Genomic DNA, 22,362 nt, shown 5'->3' with positions numbered 1-22,362 from the left:
ACGGCACAACTTTTTCACCAGTGTTTGTCTTTCTCCCTAATCTTTTTTCAGGAAGCTTTAATATGTACAAATTGAATTATGCCAGTAAAAATGTAAATTGTGTGTGTGTTATTGTTGTTATGTTTTTTTCTATGTGCCATTCATGGGGTCCCTGAACCAATGAAAGAGAATTTTTAGAGCTGAAATTTTGAAATCTGTCAGATTTGACTGGAACACAAATACAGGTTAAGCATTTACACTGTCCCGTCAGCAGACCACTGCCACAGCAGTTGCTGGTTTTGTGTCCCCTAAAAATACCCCTCGCCAAGTGCGCACATCAAAGGGGGCTACAGTGTTGCCACGAATCCCGCCCTGGCTTTTAACCTAAAGCCAGCCACGGAGGAGGAGCGTGCAGTGTGTGCAAAATGGGATGAGGCATCTGAGGGAAAGAGGAGAGCAGAAACGCTGGTTCAGGTTTCAGTAAGACACACTGGCGGCAAACCAGCGGCACACTGCGATCACTTAGGAGAGGAGCAACCAATTTGCGGGACGCGATTGGAACTGAGATGAAAACGGGTCCATCCTTATGAGTCAACATCATCAGGAAAATCTCTGACTGATGGGAAGTCACAAAATGTATTTATTTCCAAATTTGATACTTTGGAATTAGTCTCAATTAGAACATTAATTGGACACCACAGCTTCTGAAAAAGCCTGCTTTATTAAAACCATCAACGATTTTTAACCAGCTCTTTTCATCCTGATGAGTTTATTGATTTTCAAGTGGATACAAACATCATTTTAGGTCAAAAAATGGAGACGGAGCAGAAATGGACAACTGGGAAAACAAGCCAAAAGTTACAGAAAAGTTCAGACAAAAAGCTTAAGTGGCATAACTGGAGAGATTTTTCTTCTGTCACAATTTGTTTTGCGTTATCTATGCTAAGTGTTGGAGTATGCATTGGAGTTTTTGTGCGGACGACGGCATTGCAGTCCAGGATAGTAAATCTTGAGCAGCAAACCCTCTCTGCCTGGATGTTGTCCCTGGAGCAGGTGGAACCCGTTATTTTGGAAAGACTGGACCAAATCTTGGACAAGGTGTGTTCGCATCCGTTGCTTTTGCGGTGTAATGCCTAATCTGATGTGGAATACTGTATCTATTGGACTTTTAAATTTAGGAATTATTAATTTAAAATGTTGAAGTAGGCTTCAAAATTTGATTTACTTTTCTTCTGGTCCACTTTAAAATGCAATCTTTACTCCTACAATAGTAAATGCTGTGTGGATTATATAGATTTAGAGACTATACATTAAGGTCTGAATATTTACAGTTCAGTTCCTAGTGGATAGAATTTTTTTAATTGCATTTTCAATATAAAATGGATTTGAGAGTGAGAATAAACAGTCATTTACTGGGGGAAATTAAAACGATAGCAAATACTGAACCCATTATCAAAGCTTGACTTCATAAAGCCATTCAAATGTCATTAAATTGTTATAACTCAGTATAATTTACCAATTATAAAAGTTTTTTTTTTTTTTTTAAGTTTTCTTCTGTAAATACAGCAAGGACAAAATGTGTTAAAATTACTGAAGAATAAGCCTTTTCTTAACTCATGATAGTTTTAGGAATCCATGCAAATGCAACTACAAATTAGATAAATTAATACAATTAACAGGGAGACCAAGAAATCTCAAACCAAATATAGTTGAGTAAATTTGAGCATCCTTAAGCGAGATCTACACTATATGACACCTTCAAATTGCTAATCTCAATCTAAGTGCTCTTCCCAGCCCTTCACATCTGTTGCTCCTAAGGACACACCTACCCTTTCATTGACCACTTCCACAGCTACACTAACAAGCTTTTCCTGAGTGATTGAAGTCTTCCAAAGGCCTGTTTTCTCTACCTTTGTTTTCTTTGGCCAAACTTTTATCATCCCCCACTTCACCCCAGCGCTTTCTCAGGAGCAGGCATTTGCTCTTACTAGGTGAGCAATGAGCCTAACTGCATGACTCGTAAAGAAGTTGGTCTGTCAGAAGACGAGAAAGTTGGTTGTTGACGTTAAACCAGATGGCCACAAGTGTGAAACCATATTTGTCAACTTTCTAATATTGTGTGAAGGGTTGATTTAATGTGTACCTTTTGCACAGGTTTTGTCAAAAGGCATGCATCCATTTCAAAGGTCTGTAGAAAAATGATAGATGGGTATAGTTTTGGGCCTGTTTTTTGGTTTCATCTGAAGCAGCAAAGAGATTTTTTTTTTTTTTTTTTATAAATAAGTTTGAATTCATCCAGAGTAGAATTGCAGGAAATATTTTATGAAGCAATTATGAATGGAAGCTTTGATTCTACAAAAACAAAACTATATTTATATACATAATGTAGTTGTGTATCCACTCACTTCTTTGCATTGAGAAGACGAGTATGTGTGTCATTTGTAGAGTGACCGCGAAACCTCGGTACTCACACATTTCAATACCCTTGCGCTCCCAAAAGTTCCAGCTCTTTAAGAATTGTTGAGCAAAGAGGTTTGGCATTCAATCCTAACCAGAGGTGGGTAGAGCAGCTAAATATTTTTCTCAATTAAGAATAGCATTACTTCAAAATAATATTATTCAAGTAAAAGTAGTCATCAAAAAAAAATTACTAAGGTAAAAAAATATATTTAGTGAAAAGAATACTCAAGTAATAGTAACTGCTTACAATGTCTGATTTTTCTATTTTATTTTTTTAAACAATGGTGTGTTTTTTTCTCAACACAACACCATCTACATGAATGGTTACTATTATACAGTACTATGTAAGCTATTACATTACCATATTAGGCCACAAATATACATAAAAAACATTGAATTCTGAATAGAAAAAAAATACAGAAATGAAACCTCATCCATGCAAAGAGCATGAGTGCCCTCTAATAGAAAAAAATACATTTTCTACCATGAAATTTAAACGATCAAAACTCTTGTTTTTCCGCGGTCTAGTAGTGCTAAATAAAAACTGAGATAGAGGTTGGAATCCACACTGTCGAGTCATGTTGATGGCAGCGCTCTAAATTAAATAGTTTGTTTTTTATGGTGCTTTAAAGACTCAACATGATAGAACAGGCCGACGTGATCATAGGACTTATGACTGTAAGCTTGTGGGTGGTCATGTGAGTGTATTGCTACATCTGATTGGTCTGATGGAGTCATGTGATTTTTGTTGTGACGTCTCATTGATAACACTGGTAGATCCACTGTGGGCATCTCTGTTAAAACTAAAGTAAAATCTAACATGTAAAATGAAGGCCCTTTCACACTAGGCTGCCACTAGTGTGAAGGGTTCAGTGGCAACACATTCATTGTGTATGTGGGAGAGGACTTCCCGGCGAAAGTGAGCATCGGTAGCCTTTTTGGACGGAGCATAAAGTCTTGACTGAATTTTCGCTGAGCGGCGAGCCCAAAATAGATACTTGTTCTATTTTCACAGCGCTATCGCTCTGATGTCAACAACGCATTGAATAGCAGAGGGGCAGGCGTACTCACATCTGTGCTATCAGGCTGTTTCGTTGGATGGATACGCGCAAGTCACGACTGATGAAACCTTGATAAACGTGTTTTTTTAAAGTTTTGCAAGATCTGGGACACTACCGTATTTTTCGGACTACAAGTCGCTCCTGAGTATAAGTCGATCCAGCCACAAAATGCCCAATGAAGAGAAAAAAACCATATACAAGTCGCACTGGAGTATAAGTCGAATTTTGGGGGGAAATTTACTTGATAAAATCCAACACATGGAACAGACATCTCATCTTGAAAGGCAATTTAATATAAAAATACAATAGAGAACAACATGCTAAATAAATGTACAGTGTACAGTGCATGAACAACGAAATGTGAATATACTGTCCTACGCTATGGCTCGGTCCTGGCTATACTGCGAACTCCCAAAAGACAATGCTGGACGTCCGTATAATTTGCTGAATCAATTTGGTCCTCGATAGAAAACAGGTTTGCATCAACGTAAATAAATGATAATTAGGTACTATTAGTAATAAGTAACAGGTTAGCATGCGTTCGCTATCATTAGCACATCATTCAAACAACCACACAACTGGCTCTAAGTGTCCGATCGCGGGTGGAAAACACACAACAACAACAGAAAAGATGATACACGCAGGCGTTGCCTCTGTGGAGATGATTTAAAAGCATAAACGATGAAAGTAGGTACGCAGCGGTCTATTCTCTCTCGCTAACTCGCCCACTCACTCACTCAGAGTCAGAGCTACGTGGCTGTCCGTCTTCTTCTGGCGTGTGAACACTCTTCTTCACGTAAAGAAGTGCGAGTGCGCCCTCACGTGGGCGTGAAAGCGCCACAAACTAAATGCATCCATTTCAAGACAAAAAAGTCAATCATAAAATTGAACATACACTGCCAAAGGCAGAACGCGAACGTGGCCATAGCTATAAAGAGTTATTCAGATAACTATAGCATAAGAACATGCTAACAACTTTACAAAACCATCAGTGTCACTGCAAAACACCAAAATAACATGTGAAATTATATCATAATGTGTTAATAATTCCACACATAAGTCGCTCCTGAGTATAAGTCGCACCCCCAGCCAAAATATGAAAAAAAAACGCGACTTATAGTCCGAAAAATACGGTACTTGAAATAGGAAATGTCGCCGTTTTCTTGTGCAACAATAAAAAATAACTGCATTGGTGGTTGGAACTATAGTAAATATGCTTGTAAATATGCTTGCTGGAGTCCACCCGCTTTTCACTTCCTGACAGCGTCTGCGTCAGCCTACGTCGCTCCTCCCGTTTTGCGCTTGTCTTGGGCTAATTTTCACACTGACCTGCAATAGTGTGAAACAGCCGAAGGAAAAATGTAACGACTCTAAAGTAGCCCAAAGTAAAGGAGTAAGAGTAGCATTTCTTTTTCACATAATTTACTTAAGTAGAAGTAAAGTCTAGCATGGTAAAACGAATCTTAGAAGTATGTTTTCCTCAAAATATTATTCAAGTAAATGTAATAGAGTAAATGTAACGCTTCACTACACAACTCCCTTCTTAGCTGCATGCATACACTCTTTGCATTTCGCGCAAGTTTGTTGATTCTACGTTCTGAGTCAACTCAATAAATTGTGTTGCATTGTGTCTGTTGCCATAGTTTGGGTTTGTGGTATTATTTTGCAAAATGCGCCTGCTTTGGGGCGCTACAGCAGAAAGGTGAAAGAAAATGACATATCAAGTCAATTAAGTGTCTGGTAGTTGTGCTTGAACATTGGCAATCTCAGCTCACAGTTCAACAGCTGTGAACAAATGCCTTTGGCTCTTTTGCTCTCTGGCTCTTCGGCTATGTACTGAGAGTACTAATGTTGTAGAGGCCAGGATGCCCACATACGGCAATTCTAATTTTCGCACCTCTCCTTCCCTGAAGATTGCCTGTAACGTACAACTGTGTGCACTGTAGCGCAGCATGCATTCTCAATGCTGATTGATTGACGCAATTTGTTCTAGAATTTCAATTTATCCAACTACAACAAATGTGCGTAGAAGCATTTTTATGTCACATCACACCAAATGTGTCATCCATGCCAACTGTTACTGAACTGTGACTGTTCACATCAACTGCATTGATTTGTAATGGCGTACCGCAAGCAACACGTCACTTCCGCTCATTAATATTCATGACATTAGCTACTGTTGCTAAGTAGGGACAAGCCACCGTTTGTCCCTAATAGGAAATGAATGGAAATCGTGTACGAAGGAGATGTTTACAGAGCTAAGCCTACCAATTCTCTCCGAAAATTATGTGCCTGGTGCCAAATTGACTGGCAAAGATGTAGATGAACATAAAAATGTTCAGTTAAAGAGATGGCTTTAGAGTCGAAGGCTGAAAAAGACGAAAAAAACGACCTAAGCATAGCTTTAGCTTTTTTATCGACGCGACTGACAATGACATTCTCTTGTTTCAACAAGCTATCCTTTACCATCAGCCCTGTCTTTCTTATATATCCTCTGGTTGTCCTACGTATCTTATCGTTCTTGGTGGTAATTTAGTTAGCTTTGTGTAGCGATCGCAAATGCTACTCAGTGAAAGCCAACAAACACTTTTAATTTTTTCATTGATAACACATCTTAATTCTATAATTTATTTACACTTCCCCCTTACTAAAGTTGTTTTTTATATACTGTATATATATATATACAGTGCTGCTCGAAAGTTTGTGAACCCCACAGCGATGGTCAGATTTTTTGTAAAAAAAACTAAAATAACCTTATTAAATGTTAAGTTATACCCAAATCCACAATACTGACATTCCAAATAGTGGACTGAAACAAAAGAAATAGTTATATTGTCATTCTTTATTTAACAAAAGTGGTTGATTTAAGAAAAACTCAGATATCATGTGTGCAAAAGTATGTGAACCCCTTCAGTTAATAGGATATTGCGCCTCCTTTTGCAGAGATTACCTCAACCAAACGGTTTCTGTAGTGACTAATCAGCCTCTCACATCTACTTTGGGGGATTTTTGCCAATTCTTCCTTGCAGAACGCAGTCAGTTGAGAGAGGTTTGATGGGCGTCTGGCATGAACTGCTCGCTTCAGGTCCCGCCACAGCATTTCAATGGGATTTAGGTCAGGACTTTGACTGGGCCAGTCCAGAACACGAATCTTCTTCTTTTTCAGCCATTCCTTGGTTGTATTGCTGGAATGCTTTGGATCATTATCATGTTGCATGATCCACCTTCTGCCAAGCTTTAACTTCAAAACAGATGGCGTCAGGTTATGTTCTAGGATTTGACAATATTCCTCAGAATTCATGATTCCCTGGACTATGTGGAGTTGTCCAGGTCCTGAGGATGAAAAGCAAGACCAGATCTTGACATTCCCACCTCCATGCTTCACTGTTGGGAGAAGGTTCTTTTGGTGGTATGCAGTGTTGACTTTTCGCCAGACATGGCGGTTTTGGTTGTGACCAAACAGTTCAATTTTGCACCTACATCAGTTGATGAAAACTCTTTTTAATTTAGTCTCGACAACACAACTGTTAAAAAAACAAAAAAAAACTACTGAATTGATTGATTAGGAAATCAGGTTGAAATAATAGAAAATTCCAAAATGTTGAGGGGGTTCACAAACTTTTGAGCAGCACTGTATATATATATATATATATATATATATATATATATATATATATACATACATACATACATACATACATACATACATACATACATACATACATACATACATATATATATATGTATATAACAGAAACGGTAACAGTGGCAGTCAGATGCCATTGTAATTCTTTTCAGGTCATTCATTGTCAGACAGAAGCAGTACGGCACAACGTTACGCTAAAAAAATAAGGTAAAAATACAAAAATGGCTTACCTCTTTGTCCCCTGAAAGACCATGCCAACCCAACATAATGTTTACTGCATATGAAACGTGAATGGATTCGCAGAGCTGGTGTTAAAGTCGGCGCAAGTTGATTCGGTCTTCACATTTTTTCCTACCGAGTTTTTGGTTTCCGGAAACGTATGAAGATAACATTCTTCATGTGTCGTAATGTCTAGAGTCGTTTCTACAAGTTCCAAAAAAGCAATGCGTGATCGGCATGTTCGTTTTTGAAAGATTACCGGAGAAAAGTAGCACTAATTGCGTTGTGTCTATGCGAGGGCGGGTCTATAATGTCCCACTTCGGCTTTACTTCCGCTTTACGATGCGACGTCACAGTCTAAAAATAGCCTGCGTGCGGTACGCCATTATGTCAAACCAATTGGCAATCTCGCAATCGATCTAAATCTAGCATTAGCAACATGGGACGACTTTGTTTCATAAATTGACAGTGTTGGTTGACTTTGGGTTGTACAATTCATGGATGAATCAGAATGAAATTATTTGATAAGTATAATCTATGCATGTAACCAAGCCCGATTACTTTTTTTTGGTCTCATTCTTGATTAATTACATTCATTAATTGCGGACTTATTGTTGCCTGTAGGTTCCAAGCTAGCCAGTAGAGGGAACCAGGCTGTTGTAATTCATTTTAAACTTGTTTTCTGCAGAAACCATTATTATTGATGAATAGTTGTACAACACAGATCAATTTGATGATCAGTACAGTAAAATTGTACTGTAAGACTATGTTCTAATTATCTTTTGATCAAATGTACTTGAAGGCATATAACTTTGGATTCATACAGAACTTTTTTTTTTTTTTTTTTTTTAACTTTGTCATATTAGCTCAATAGTGCTACCAAAAAAAATGAAAATTTGTTACTCAAAAGTTGTTTTGAAAAGAAAATTGATGGAAAACGGATTTAAAATCGAATCACGACCCCATGAATATTGAATCGGATTCAATGATTAAGTGATACATTCACTTGACTTCGGTGAAGGCAGTTAGGGTTGACTTCCCACTCAGTGATGGTTCTAATGTGAACAGTTGTCTGCTTCATAACATTCTCTGTGATTCACTGCCGGTCAATTCTGGGAGTAGTACCCCTTTGCATGAATTACACTGAGATGGACTCCACCAGTTACCCTAGACAAGTTAGATAACAAGAAATAAGGATGGCTGAATATAAAAATATTTTTTTTTCTCAAAATGAGTGTGGTGTGCAAATTTCTTATTTGGGCTGACCATAAACCCACATTGATGATGATGTCCTTCATCTGCAGACATACCCAAGGCATTTCAGCATGCCTTTTCTGTTTATCTCAGTGCATATACATAGTGATTATTAATGGGGCACAACCAGATGTAGCTTATCATAGAGAGACTTCATTGTTACTTTCACCCTAACAGGCAAGTTTGTTTGGAAGTCTTTTGCGAAAGGTTCTCTGCCACTCAGCTCAAAAGTTGTGTAGAACTTTCTACAAAGTACTGGGGAACTCAGTTTAAGCAATGTCTATTGCACAGTAGATGTACAATTTTTTGAAATTATTATTGTGACATCCATTGATGAGCTGTTATTAACTTGGGTTGATTTAATTATCTGGTATTCTTGTTATGATGCAAATGGCTAAGTTGAGTGTTATTTTTACATTATCATATTCAAAAATTGTGAAAGACCCTACACATGATATGAAAAAAAAAAAAACAAAGTTGTGTGCTCAAATAGTATTAACTGGGCTCAACATGACAAAAAAGTGCATTATACAGTTTGCTATGCTCTCTGTAATGCCTGTATATACAGTATGTGTGTATATATATATATAAATATATATATATATATATATATATATATATATATATATATATATATATATATATATATATATATATATATATATTAAAAAAAAATATATATATATATATATATACTTTGTAAGCGCTATACTAAAGGATTCAGCGGGACAATTGGCTTTACCTTCCCAGCAGACATCTGAAGATTTTTTTTTTTTTTTTTTTAAACACCTCTTATGGATTTGTACATCCTCCCAATTCCATTTTTTTTTTTTTTTTTTTTTTTAAACACCTCTTATGGATTTGTACATCCTCCCAATTCCAGTCATATCTACACACTCGCGACAAACGAAAAAACCCACCTTGACCTTAGCTTGACTCTTCTATCATGCCCCAAGCACGACCCCTATAACATTTACAATCACCGAAGAACTACTCTGCATGCATGCATGCATGGCAAAAGCTTGTTGCACATAGTGAGTGCAGATGCTGGCTGGGAGCGTCACGCCACATTTGAGGTGAAGAAAAGTGAAAAGTACTGTTTCCCTCTGCACTGATTTAACCACACAGCTCCCCACAGACTTGTCACCCACTATACTGTTATGCCTGTACATATGTATGAAAACTCGGCTTCACATTGACCTCACAAATACAAATGTATGGTGTGTCTGGGTAGGAGTAGACATGACACATGCTAATCAGAAGGCCTGTTTCAAATGGTACACTACACACAGCGCCACACAACAGTATACACAGCAAATGTGCTCCGACTACGTACCCCTGCACTTCATCAGAACAGAGGTAGTGGCTACATGCGCACACATAAAGACCGACGCGACTACATAGACATGCGCACACATGTACACACATACATAATAGGGGTCACTACTGTCACCACACAACAACTTTGGAGCTTGAGACTAAGCAGGCAAGCTGACCGTTGCAGTTATATATACAGGGGGGTGCAAAACTAAGTATACAGTGTTGGGGTCGGCAAATGTGCAAACAAGGTTGGACCTCAAAGCAGACAACCAGCAAGAGATGCGTACAAGGGTTTAATAAATACAAACAAAAAACAACATGCGATCGCGGGAAAGTGGAAATAACAAAATGAGTCCTTGACAGCAGGTTGACGGGGCTCAATAATACTAATTCGAGGGTAAACTAAGACACTAGGCAGAGACCCAAAAGGCAAAAATCTAACACTCATATAGCTGCACAAGGTAGAGGATTACAAACAAGAGCAGCACTCAAAAAAAAAAAAAAAAAAAAAAAACAAGGCAGGGGCGAAACAAGTAAATGTAACACGACTATAGTATGAGGTGTCAAATGACGATCAGCAAGACAATATCTTGGCACCCTTCTCTTGGATCACCCGTGTTTAAATGTCGTGTTAATGAGCCGGCATTGGATGGAGGTGCGATGTAAGGAACGACCACACAACCAGCTCTGCAACAAAACACAATCTAACCAACAGCAGAATGTGACATACAGTAGTAAAATCAGAATACAGCAATAAGAATAATTTCCAATGTTCCATTTTTTTCACTACTGTGTACCGTCAGTTGCCTCTTTGTTAGCCAAACAATACAATTCCCCAAATAATCAATCCATCCATCCATCCATCCATCCATCCATCCATCCATCCATCCATCCATCCATCCATCCATCCATCCATCCATCCATCCATCCATCCATCCATCCATCCATCCATCCATCCATCCATCCATCCATCCATCCATCCATCCATCCATCCATCCATCCATCCATCCATCCATCCATCTTCTCCAGCTTATCTGAGGTCAGGTTGCGGGTGCAGCAACTTCAACAGAGAAGCCCAGACTTCCCTCTCCCAGCCACTTCATCCAGCTCTTTTTGGAGAATCCCAAGGTGTTCCCAGGTCAGCTGGGAGAAATAGGCTCCCCATTGTGTCCTGGATAGGCCCCAAGGTCTCCTCCCAGTGGGACATGCCTGGAACACCTCACCACGGAGGCGTGCGGGAGGCATCCCAATCAGGTGCCTGAACCACCTCATCTGGCTCCACTCGATACGGAGGAACATCGGCTCAACGCTGAGCCCCTCCTGGATGACCGAGCTGCTCACCTTATCTTAACTCATTTCAGCCACTTGTATCCGGGATCTTGTGCTTTCAGTCATGACCCATAGCTCGTGACCATAGGTGAGGGTAGGAACGTAGATCGGCCGGTAAATAGAAAGCTTCTCCTTTCCGCTTAGCTCCCGCTTCACCACAACAGACCGATGGAGACTCCCGATCACGATCCGCCTCGTGATCTCCCGTTCCATTTTTCCCTTACTCGTGAACAAGACCCTGAGATACTTAAAGTCCTCCACTTGGGGAAGGACCTCACCCCTGACCAGTAGAAGGCATTCCACCTTTCCCCAGACTGAGGACCATGGTCTCAAATTTGGAGGTGGTGGTCCAGACCGCTTCACACTTGGCTGTGAACCATTCCAGTGAGAGTTGACGGTCACATCTTGATGAAGCCAACACAACTACATTATCAGCGTACAGCAGAGATGCAGAACTAAGGTCCCCAAACCGGACCCCCCTCAATGCCTCTCCTGTGCCTAGATATTCTGTCCATAAAAGTTAAGAACAGAAGCGGTGACATATGAGAGCATAAAGTTACAATCGTACCGCTGCTGCATCATCCTTACTGTTTTTCTCCCAAACCAATCAGAAATGTCCAGCACTCTCTATCATAGTCATAAAATGCGTTTGCAAAAAATAAAAAATAAAAAAAATGTCCTCAGGTTTCACTATCCTCGATTTAGGATGTTTGTCATTTCGTCATCCGCCATTTAATCCCTAGCACCATTATTTCTGCTTAGCAGTGCACAGTGCTTGTCTGTGCCGGGAGTATCTTTGCCTTTTTCACTCTTCTTTTTTCACATTATGGCCCTAAAGAAGAAAGCTTGGTCTTCTAAGACCAGCCAAAAGAAATTTACCATGAAAACGAAGCTTAACATCATAAAAAGAATAAAGAAAGGAGATCCATCTTAACATCTGTAAAGTCATGTGCTGTGTTCAGACGAAAGTTAAACTGTCGTGTGAAAATACCTTGCTCTTCAGCAAAAGCAATTACGATGTCGAAGAGTCGCCAAGAGTCGATGTCGAAAAAGTAAAAACACTCCATGCTGCGCCTTTAAATATCAAATTGTTCAATTAAAATGTATACAGTACAAACTTGATTTGTTCTCCAACCAAGCTCATAATTCAGTTTAGTCATACGTAGAATTAAATTTTCACATTGAAATGAATTAGAAAGCATACTGTGGTGCTCTGTGACGTGGATCCCCAATGACTGATAAGTACACCACATTTTCGCATTTAGGAAAAGAACACAGTACTGTAAAAATGAGCAAAACAATAATAGGAGGAGGATGCATGCACCCAGCTCTGCCAGGGGGATCTAACCAGATGCTCCTGGAACCGCAGCACTTTCCATGTCTTCCCAAACAAAATCAAACTTAACACACCTTGATTTAGTTTAGAATATCAAAGTAATTCTTCCAAATATCTTGTTTCTTCTTCCACATACTTCAGCTGTTTTTTTTTTCTTCCTCCTAACATCTGCAAACCCCTTTAACATTCCAATACCTTCTCAACTTTAAACCCACACATCAGGTTTTGAATTGTATGAATGAGCGTAGATAGTATAAGCAGGCTTTTATAGTAATCTGGCTTTATCTAATGGCCAAGTTGATTTTAAGATACTGTATAATCAGACGATGTCTTTGAAAGTTTTGTGTCATTACTTCTTCAGTCTCATGTTGCCTAAATCATCGTGCCAAAGACTAAGATAAAGGCCCTGATGTACTTTAATAGTATCCAGAAGATCAGGAGTGCTTGGAATGACAGTACCTCCATAGCATCAACTGCAGCACCTGTCGCCAGCCTCTAAACAGTCCATGCTGGCATTCCTCTCCTAGTAACCACGCCAGTGAGACTACTGCTATGCTTTGGTGTACTTGCATGGTTTTGTATTCTGCTCAGGGTCAAATCAAAGGCAGGCATTTCTAATGAGGTCAACTATCATACTTAAGGGTTCAGGATGTACAATTTTTCTACGGAAGAAAATACCATCAACAGTTTAAAAGTTTTCAGGAGATGATGATGGACCGCAAAACCGTTTCATCACCCTATCACTGTCTTTCAAGTCTATACAAAAAAACGGTCATATCTCTGGTTTTCTGTGGTCAAACAGTGCACCTCTCCCTCCCAAAAAATATTTGTGAGGGAGGTTGAAATCCGCTCTTTCGAGTAATGTTGACGTCAGTGTTCTATGTCAATTTTTTTTTTTTTTTCCTTTTTTAAACGGTGCTCTAAAGATGCCAAATGATTAAACAGCCCGGGGTGATCATAGGACTATGGAGTAACATTACTTCAAAATAATACTACTTAAGTAAAAGTAAAAGTAGTCATCCAAAAAATTCACTCAAGTACACATAAAAAAGTGAAAGGAATACTCAAATAGGCTAATGAGTACACTTGGTATATTTTTTTTTTCTCAGCATAACGTCATCTATATGAACTTTTATTATTATAATGTACTATAATGTATTACATGACCATATTAGGCCCAGAAAATACCAGGGCTCCAGACTAACATTTTTTACTAGGAGCACAGTGGCCCCTAACTTAAAATTTTAGGGGCACAAGCAGAAGATTCAGGGGCACACACTGTAAATTGACATGCACAGTTTTCCTCTGTTTTTGTCATTTTCACTGTTTAACCGATAAATACACTCATAATAAGTGCATAAAACTACACATTTATAAATCTATATTTTATTCTCTATCATTTTTTAAATCAACCAGTATACTGCTTAGAAATTAGTTTAACATGGGAATTTTGCTCTATTTCTGTCGCTCTTACCTGGCACTACCACCAATCAGCAATGGATTTATTGATCGACAAATCACCTGCAAGGACACTGGCCAACTTGGAAATTTAAAAATCCACAGACTACACTTTGTCAACATGGATGAGCGTATCATTTTAGTAGTGTGTGACCAGCACATACGTTATGATACCTCTCGTCATGATTTCCAGGGCATAAATAAAAAAGCAGCCGTATGGGAAGTTGTTGGCGCTCAGAAAAGACCGGAAATTTTAAATAGCTAATCAGAGACGAGCAATGACGCACAGGCAGTAGGTTGTGTGTGTCGCTGACGCTGCAATCATATCGCTCCCCATGTATTGGCTTCCAGGTCAACGGCGATGAATTTCGCATTTATCGCTCATCGACTCCAGTGTGTCGAGCCCCTGACTCGGACCTATTCCCCCCATCGGCCTGCTTTGAAATAGTGCCAGCAGATTTGTTGGAAAGAAAGTAATCACTTTTTGTCTTTTTTGCCTTTGTTCGCAAGTGGTGTCAAGTTTTCCCGCTACCAAAATTTTACCAGCTAAACACATCGCCTGACTCCCTTATTTTGCTTCTGTTGTATTTTCCTTTGGCAAACCAGCTCGTTACATTGCAGCCAACTAGTGGATTTAACCGTGAAGGAGTTTGTCAGGAAAAAAAATACGAAAAACGCAATATTACTGGTCGCGCATGTGCAAGCACATGAAAAAAATACTCGCACTGGCTCTAATTTTAGTGACAAAATGCAACCACTCGGTTGCAGTCTGGAGCCCTGAATACTCAAAAATAATCTAATCCCGATTATAAAAAAAATACAGAAATTAAATATCACCCATTCAAAAACATAAAGGAAATCACATTTTCAACCATGAATTTAAAATGATAATCTCTGGTTTATGATCCTCTCTTCCGCTCTATGTCTTTTTTTCTACAGTGCTTTAAAGACGCCACATGATTTAACAGGCCGATGTGATCATAGGACTTCGAACTGCAAGCTTGTGTGTGGTCATGTGCAGTGTTGTTAATGACAGTGTTAGCGTATAACGGCGTTTCTAACAGCGTTATTTTTTTACATTGTGAATAATCTGATTAATTACTTTTCACACATTTGTAACATCCAACCGTTACTGAGGATGTGAAGGGGCACGTTACTACAGTGTGGTTGAATGAAGCGCGACTTGTCTGATTTTGTCACACATCCACCTGCCTGCTTGCCCTGGATAGAGCAGAGCAAGACGGGGGAGGAGGAAATGGGGTGGTGCCGCCGTTGTAAACACGATGATGATTGGCTAGGTGGACGGATCATGCCCTGCTTCATTCACTGCACGCTCTGGCTAAGACAAGTTGCATGACAAAACAGTCATAATGGCAAAAGGACAGGGAATTTCAAGGGTAGCATTCTCAAATTTGAATTATTTTTAATATTTAATATTGTTACTTTACAGAATATTTAAAGATAGTGTTCTGCTTATTTTGCAGTCGGCCTAACATACAGTTTCAGAGATTTGCACTGGTTAATGGTCAGTTTACATTTGTGTTTTCTTAACAGACTAATATATTTGATCCAAATAAATACCATATGTTCTAAATTACTGTATATAGTGTTTTTATTCTTCTATCAGTTAATATAAACATCTTTGTTGTGAAAGATGTTATAGAATGTATAATGTAATAATGTGTAGAACATGAAAAGTAACTTTGCTGAGTAACTAATTACTCTTACAATGAGGTACATGAATTATTAACTCACTACTTTTTAGGATAAGTAATTTGTAACTGTAGCTAATTACTTTTTTAAAGTAAGATTAACGAGACCTAAAAAGTGGTTTATGTTGCCTAGGTTTATTGTGACTGTATTACTGGTTAAACTGAGTCACTGTGAGCATATCTGGCAAAAATAAAGCAACATCTAAAGAGGAAAAATGCAGCGACTCCATTGTAGCCCAGCGTTTTTTCTTCACAAATCTACTCGTCAAATTAAAAAGTATGGGGTGCTAAAACTGCTCTGAGAAGCTCTGAGAAGTAAAATTTTCTCCACAGGTTACTCAAGTAAATGCAACGGAGTAAATGTAATGCATTACTACCCAATCCTTCTCCAATCTAAAGCAAATCGTTTTTCTAAAAGATAACTAGTCTAATGGACTGTAAAATTCTTGTCATGTTGGTTGTTGGATTTGGACTAATTCGGTTTTTCTCCTTTTCCCACATGCAGAAGCTGGCAGCACGATTACCAAAGACACGAGAAGCAAGGGAGGCTCCTTACAGCTGCTTATGTCCGCCAGGTATGTTTTCCACATGAGAGTAACATCTTCTCAATAAATGGAGTGGTGATAACCACTGGTACTTTAAATATGTACACGGCTCTTTTGTGTCTATCTCTAGTATCATGGCACAATCTACGTTGCCTGCACAACTTCTGCTGTTTATGGCAAAAACACTAGGACAAAATACACCCGTTTGCCTGCACGATCAGTAGCATGAAGATGATACAATATGCACTGAAATCATCTTACCTCAGATTGCAGAAAATAAGTTGAAGACAAATATTATTTAATATTAATAAATTGTATAAAAAGTATACTTTGTATTTTCTTGAATGTTATGTTAATCATGGATTTTCTAGAACAAGTACGACAAAGCTGAAAAGTGATATTGTGTACATGTGCAGTACTATTAAACAGTAATTGTCAGTGAGTCACGCAGTGTTGAACATTAACAAAAAGTATTTACTTTAGTACTGTACTTTGTATCTAAGGTATTTTCTAATTGTAGATGAAAAGCACCACCTACTATTTACAAGAATTGTAGTATTATAACATGATTATCGCAGGTAAGACGAAATTTTCTCCAACCATTTTTTATTCCTGAAAATCCCATTTTAATAATGATTATGCAAGAATGTCCGCATGCTATTTTGCCAAGATAGATCTGAATATTGACCTTTTCAACCCAATGAGATGAACCCCCAACCCCCCCCCCCCCCCATTTGTATCCAATTTGTCATGCAACAGAATTGCAGAACTGCTATTTTTGTGGCTTGAACCAAGCTTGTGAATGTACACATGCACTCACCACAACTGTTGTTTTTTTCCGCAATACTGGTAACAAAAAAAGTTTATTGTTTGTGAGTAAATCATTTTAGTTATGGAAAATGTTGATGAGTCCATAGTGTGCTGGAATTCCAAATGGCAAATAACTGAATTTTAAAATGTACGTTTATCAATGTTATTACTGTTACAAAGAGTTGGGATTTATCAGTTGTTTTTTTACGTTGTTTTCTATAAATGTTTAAAAATAAAAATAAAAACATTGAATTAGAGTGAATGACATTTGACGGAATGCTGCAGTCATTTCCCGCTGGGGTGTTTTTTAAAGCTTGGTATGTGTGTGCTAATGGTTGAGTCCCGCAGCACTGTGGGAACTGCAGGAGGTGCCCGTCAAGACACATTAGTGCTAATTGGTCTTGTGAATAGGATGTGAGTGTTCCAACATGGTGATAAGTGTCTGCAGTTCGGCTCGTGAACGCCCATTAATGTAGTGATCAGTTTGAGACTTCAGAAGAGAATTTCCACTTACTACAGGTGTGCCAGGCTTTTAACTCTAAACCAACCAGATGGTTTCACCCTTTTACAGCTTCTTGTGACTTTCTGTCTCTCCCCGGAGATAGTATAATACCAAGTGTGGGTGTCTAGGAGAACAGAAATTGTGTGTTTTAACAGGTCTTATCAACTTTGCTCATATAGCATCAATTTGAAACAATTGTTTACTGGGCAAAAAGTGGGTAGGAACACATCACATTTACTGCATTACATTTGCTTGGGTAACTTTTGGAGAAAATTAACTTCTCAGTAGTTTTACAACACCATAATTCTTACTTTGATGACTAGATTTGTGAAGAAGAAACGGTACTCTGTGCTACACTAGAGTCATTACATTTTTCTTCTTTATTGAAAATAGTTGACAAAGATGCTGAGAGTAGCTCTACCAGTTTCACCAATGAGAAGTTCCAACAATAATCACATGCCTCCGTTATACCAATTAGATGTTACATTACAGTCACTTGAACACACACAAGTTTGTAGTCGGATGTCCTATGATCAGACCGGCGTGTTGAATGACGTGGCATCTTTAAAGCACCGTGAAAAATACACTATTTGAGCGCTGTCATCAACATTACTTTAAATCGCACATGAAAGTCTCTTCCAATTTTTAATTGGCACCAATACACCATGGAAAAACGGAGATATGATCGCTTTAATTTCATGGTAGGAGAGTTTTCCTCCACTAGAGGGCACTCATGCTCTTTAGGCAGATGATGTTTCATTTCTGTAGATTTTTCTTGTTAGAATTTAATGATTTTTGTAAATATTTTTTGGCCTAATATGGTCAGTATAGCTATAGTACAGCATCATAATAATAGCTCATATTGTTGACGTTGTAAAAAATATATATTATTGTTTAAAAAAAAAAATCTTTTTAGCAGTTACTCATTATTTGAATATTCTTTTCACCGAATACTCTTTTAGTTGTACTTCAGTAAATTTTTTGACTACTTTCACTTTTACTTGATTAACTGATATTGAGTTAGTCTCATAGTGTTGTGAAATGATTATTACATTTCTAACTTGGTCTATAGCTCTCAGAATTATTCGTCTACAGCCTCCACAATTAAAACCTAAAACAGTTTGTTTTTCAAGCAGAGGTCGAGAACAGCATTGGTCACAATATAATTTAGGCCTGACTATTTTGTAGACAAAACAAGATGGGAAGTGAAAAACTTTGTCAAAAGTAAATCTTTCATAGAAGTATTCATATAAAGTAATCAATGAAAGACTAAATAAACTAAACAGTTCTTTATAGTGGAGTGAATTGTAGGAAGCGTAAACCACCTGGCCACTGCCAGTCATCACCAGGCGCACACTCTGTTCACTTGAATGCCATACTTTTGATTCTTGGCATTGCCTGGTGACTGAGAGGGCAGAACTGTGGTGCCTTGATGGAGACAGGATCCTCAATGAATACGTTGAGTGCAAAGGAAAGAAGTACTTCCAGTGATAGATGATCAAAAGCGGTAACATCATCTAGGACTATAAATGTCGCGCCATGCAAAAACACACCGCTTGTGCATACAATACCGCACATTCGATATTATTCAAGACATATTGTAATACGTAGTGGTGTGCTAATTTACCCAGCAGACATATCCTAATTTGGATCATCACCAAAATGTGAATGCCTCATTTTTGTACTGAAGATGCATTATACAGTATGCAGACAAACTAAGGAAAAGTTCTCCAACACTTTATTACAGTGTTTCTGCCTCCAACAACCTGGTAAAACAGTCAAAGTTTTATGCTGCAGTAGGGTAGTCAAAGTATCGAAAAGCATCAAAACTGTAATGTAGTATCTTTACATGATATTTGATTGCAAAAGAATCAATACTCATTTATTGGTTTTTGCATGACCACAGGTCACCAGAAGTTTGTTGTCACATTTGATTTTGCAGTACTTTTGATAGTCATGGAGTATAATTTTACATTTTCCCTGTTAGCACATTGGCTGCCATTGACGGCACTTGACGAACAATCCATTTGAAGCTTGAGTGATGGCAGCGAATTTGTTCATTCGCTGCCATCCCTCCCACTTCAAGTGGATTTGGACGTCTACTACTCATAAACTTATTTGAAGTTAAAGTTATTCAAAGTTTTAATTTAGTTTTTAAAAGTCACATAATAGGGTGTCTGTCACTGACAAAATAATGATGATAATTTTGGGCTTTCATTTATGTAGTACCAAAAATAGCATCGAGTATCAAGTACTGTTTTTGAGTGTCATTATCGAATTGAAAATTTTAATATTGTGACAACAGTATACTTTAGAATAGTCCTGGTTTTGTAATAATCATAGGAAATTGTGCCATGCGCACAGTATGTGTACAAGTGTCATGGTTGCCAGCACTTGAATAGAATAACACGGGGAGACATTTTTGCAAGTAGACTTAGAAAAATAACTGCTAAACGTAGAGCACCAGAATATGAGCCACTCCGGGTCTCAAAGGTGCCGCAGTGTCTTGTTATTTAAATGTTTATCATGACCATAAAGCAACGCCATGGGAACCATACGTGATGCTTCAAAAGGATGGATATGAATCACTAGACACATTTCTTATAGCTGAGTGGGTCTCAAATCAACTGTTTGAGAATGCTGTCTATGTCAGTCTCCCCACGGCTTTGACGGGTAGTGATGGCATTGTTTAGATTCAGCTGTTGATTCTCATCTAATTTTCTCAGCTAGATGTACGGACAGATAGATTGTTACACTGTATAGATTTGACTTTTGTTTGACATTTAGCTTGAGGACAGGATGAACCACAAGAGTTCCACCACTGCATGACTAAAACTACTAGTATGCTGCAAATGTGTCACCTCTCTCTCACGTGCAGGCCAGCAGCTTCATAATATAATCAGCCCCTTATACACACGGAATCAGTCCTTGACAGCAACATGGGATTTGACCTATGAGCATTTGCTAAGACATGTTCAGCTAGGGTGACCATATTTCGATTTCTAAAAAGTGGACACTCCCCCAGTATGCCTCCTCCGTCGGGATGGAAAAATTCACTTAAAAAAAAAAAAAAAAAAAAAAAAACACAATTATAGCCATAAAGTACATTAAAAAAAAACACAAATTCAAATTACTAGGTAATAGGTTACTCAACAGGCTCTATTATTCCTAAAAAATAATCAAACAATAAAACGCAAAAAAAGGTCTAAATAGTGATGGAAAAATAATAATAATATAATGCAGGCTCATGAAAATGTATCCATTCAATATACACAGTTGGCTATGTGCCAACTAAACATTTTTAAAAATATCTATTACGACAATTGTCGTTGACAAATTGTTATTCCCACTCAATTGTTATTCTCATTCAATGTTCTGGATTGCACGCAAACGATAACTTAAATAAACTGACAAACAATTCAACCAGCATGTTTCCAAGCACAGCACTTCAAAACTACATTTCTCACAATGCTTAGCGCGGCTTAGCTCACTGACAGCTACCCTATCAGCGAACACCGGTAGCCGAGGCGAAATCAAACAATGATATAAAAGTTTACAATCATCGGCAGTGCAATGACGCGACACCAAATGGGATTCTACAGATCACACTAATACAAAGCTCCAACAGAAGTAAAGTAAGTAAAAGTAAGTTTAGCAAGTTTACATACCAATAGCCTGTGAGTTCCTATCGTGACGAAGGTTTGTTTGTGAATGAGAATTAACAGTTGACACCATGATAAAGCCAGCAGAGTACTGTAGTATTCTGTGCAAAGCGTCAGGCAATTTAAACACACACTAATTGATCCCATGAAAAATAATGAAAAATGGACATTTTCATGAATTTTTAAAACCCCACCGGATGTCCTGGACAGGATATGAAAAGTGGACATCTCCGGGCAAAACAGGACGTTTGGTCACCCTATGTTCAGTGATATTCTCTCTCTGTTTTGTGCTCTCTTTCTCTCTTTCTCTCACCCTCTCTCTCTCTCTCTCTCTCTTTTTCTCTCTCTCTCTCTCCCTCTGTTTTGCTCTCTCTCTCCCTCTGTCTTTTGCTCTCTCTCGCTCTCTTGCTCTCTCTCTCTCTCTCTCTCTCTCTCTCACACCTTGGTACCTGTGTGTTTAAGGGTTCTGCGCCTAATTTGTAAAGTAAATATCGATAGCTCATGGACGATAAATCGGGAAGAAGCTCCACTTACAGATTGTGCTGAAATTCAACATTCACTTGCCATGCTGACTTACAAGCAGAGGTGGGTAGAGTAGCCCAAAACTAAGTTAGTGTATTGTTACTTCCAAATAATATTACCCAAGTAAAAGTAAGTAGTCATCTAGAAAATGTACTCAAGCACAAAAAAAAAAAAATGTATTCAGTGATAAGAATGCTTATTATAGCCCCTTTCAGACTTATATTCCAGTAAATTTCCATGTATTGTGATGCAGTATTTACCTGCATCATTGCTTTCACACATATAAAGATATCCCAGAAGTAACGTGGGTTGGACAGTTTCAGATTCAGAGTTTATTTGTCATTGTTAAAATAACAACAAAATTCATATTGGAGTTCCAACAATACTACGAGTTAGTACCCATTAAAAGTGCTTGGTGCAGAGCAAGATAAAGGTTCACAGACTTGTTCCGTGTTGCCGACTTGGCGCTCTCTGTGCTGGGGGGCAGTTGCTGTAATTTTTGGTCGGCATTGGCAACAAAACAAACCACACATTTCCAAAGATGGGC

At 38.3% G+C, this 22,362-nt stretch overlaps 1 protein-coding gene across 1 annotated transcript in view; it reads left to right on the top strand.

Moving 5' to 3' along the window:
- The first annotated feature begins 471 nt into the window (after window positions 1-471).
- Window positions 472-22,362, top strand: part of LOC130922866 (collagen alpha-1(XXIII) chain-like) — a 63,435-nt gene continuing 41,544 nt past the window's right edge. Inside the window, exons 1-2 of the mRNA XM_057848091.1 lie at window positions 472-1,077; window positions 16,280-16,349. Of these exons, the coding sequence (XP_057704074.1) occupies window positions 793-1,077; window positions 16,280-16,349 (355 nt within the window). The 5' untranslated portion in view covers window positions 472-792. The remainder of the gene's footprint in view (window positions 1,078-16,279; window positions 16,350-22,362) is intronic.

This window comes from Corythoichthys intestinalis, chromosome 10 (assembly GCF_030265065.1).
Source record: "Corythoichthys intestinalis isolate RoL2023-P3 chromosome 10, ASM3026506v1, whole genome shotgun sequence".
Classification (NCBI taxonomy): Eukaryota; Metazoa; Chordata; class Actinopteri; order Syngnathiformes; family Syngnathidae; genus Corythoichthys; species Corythoichthys intestinalis.
This window is presented reverse-complemented; position numbering and strand designations above follow the sequence as displayed.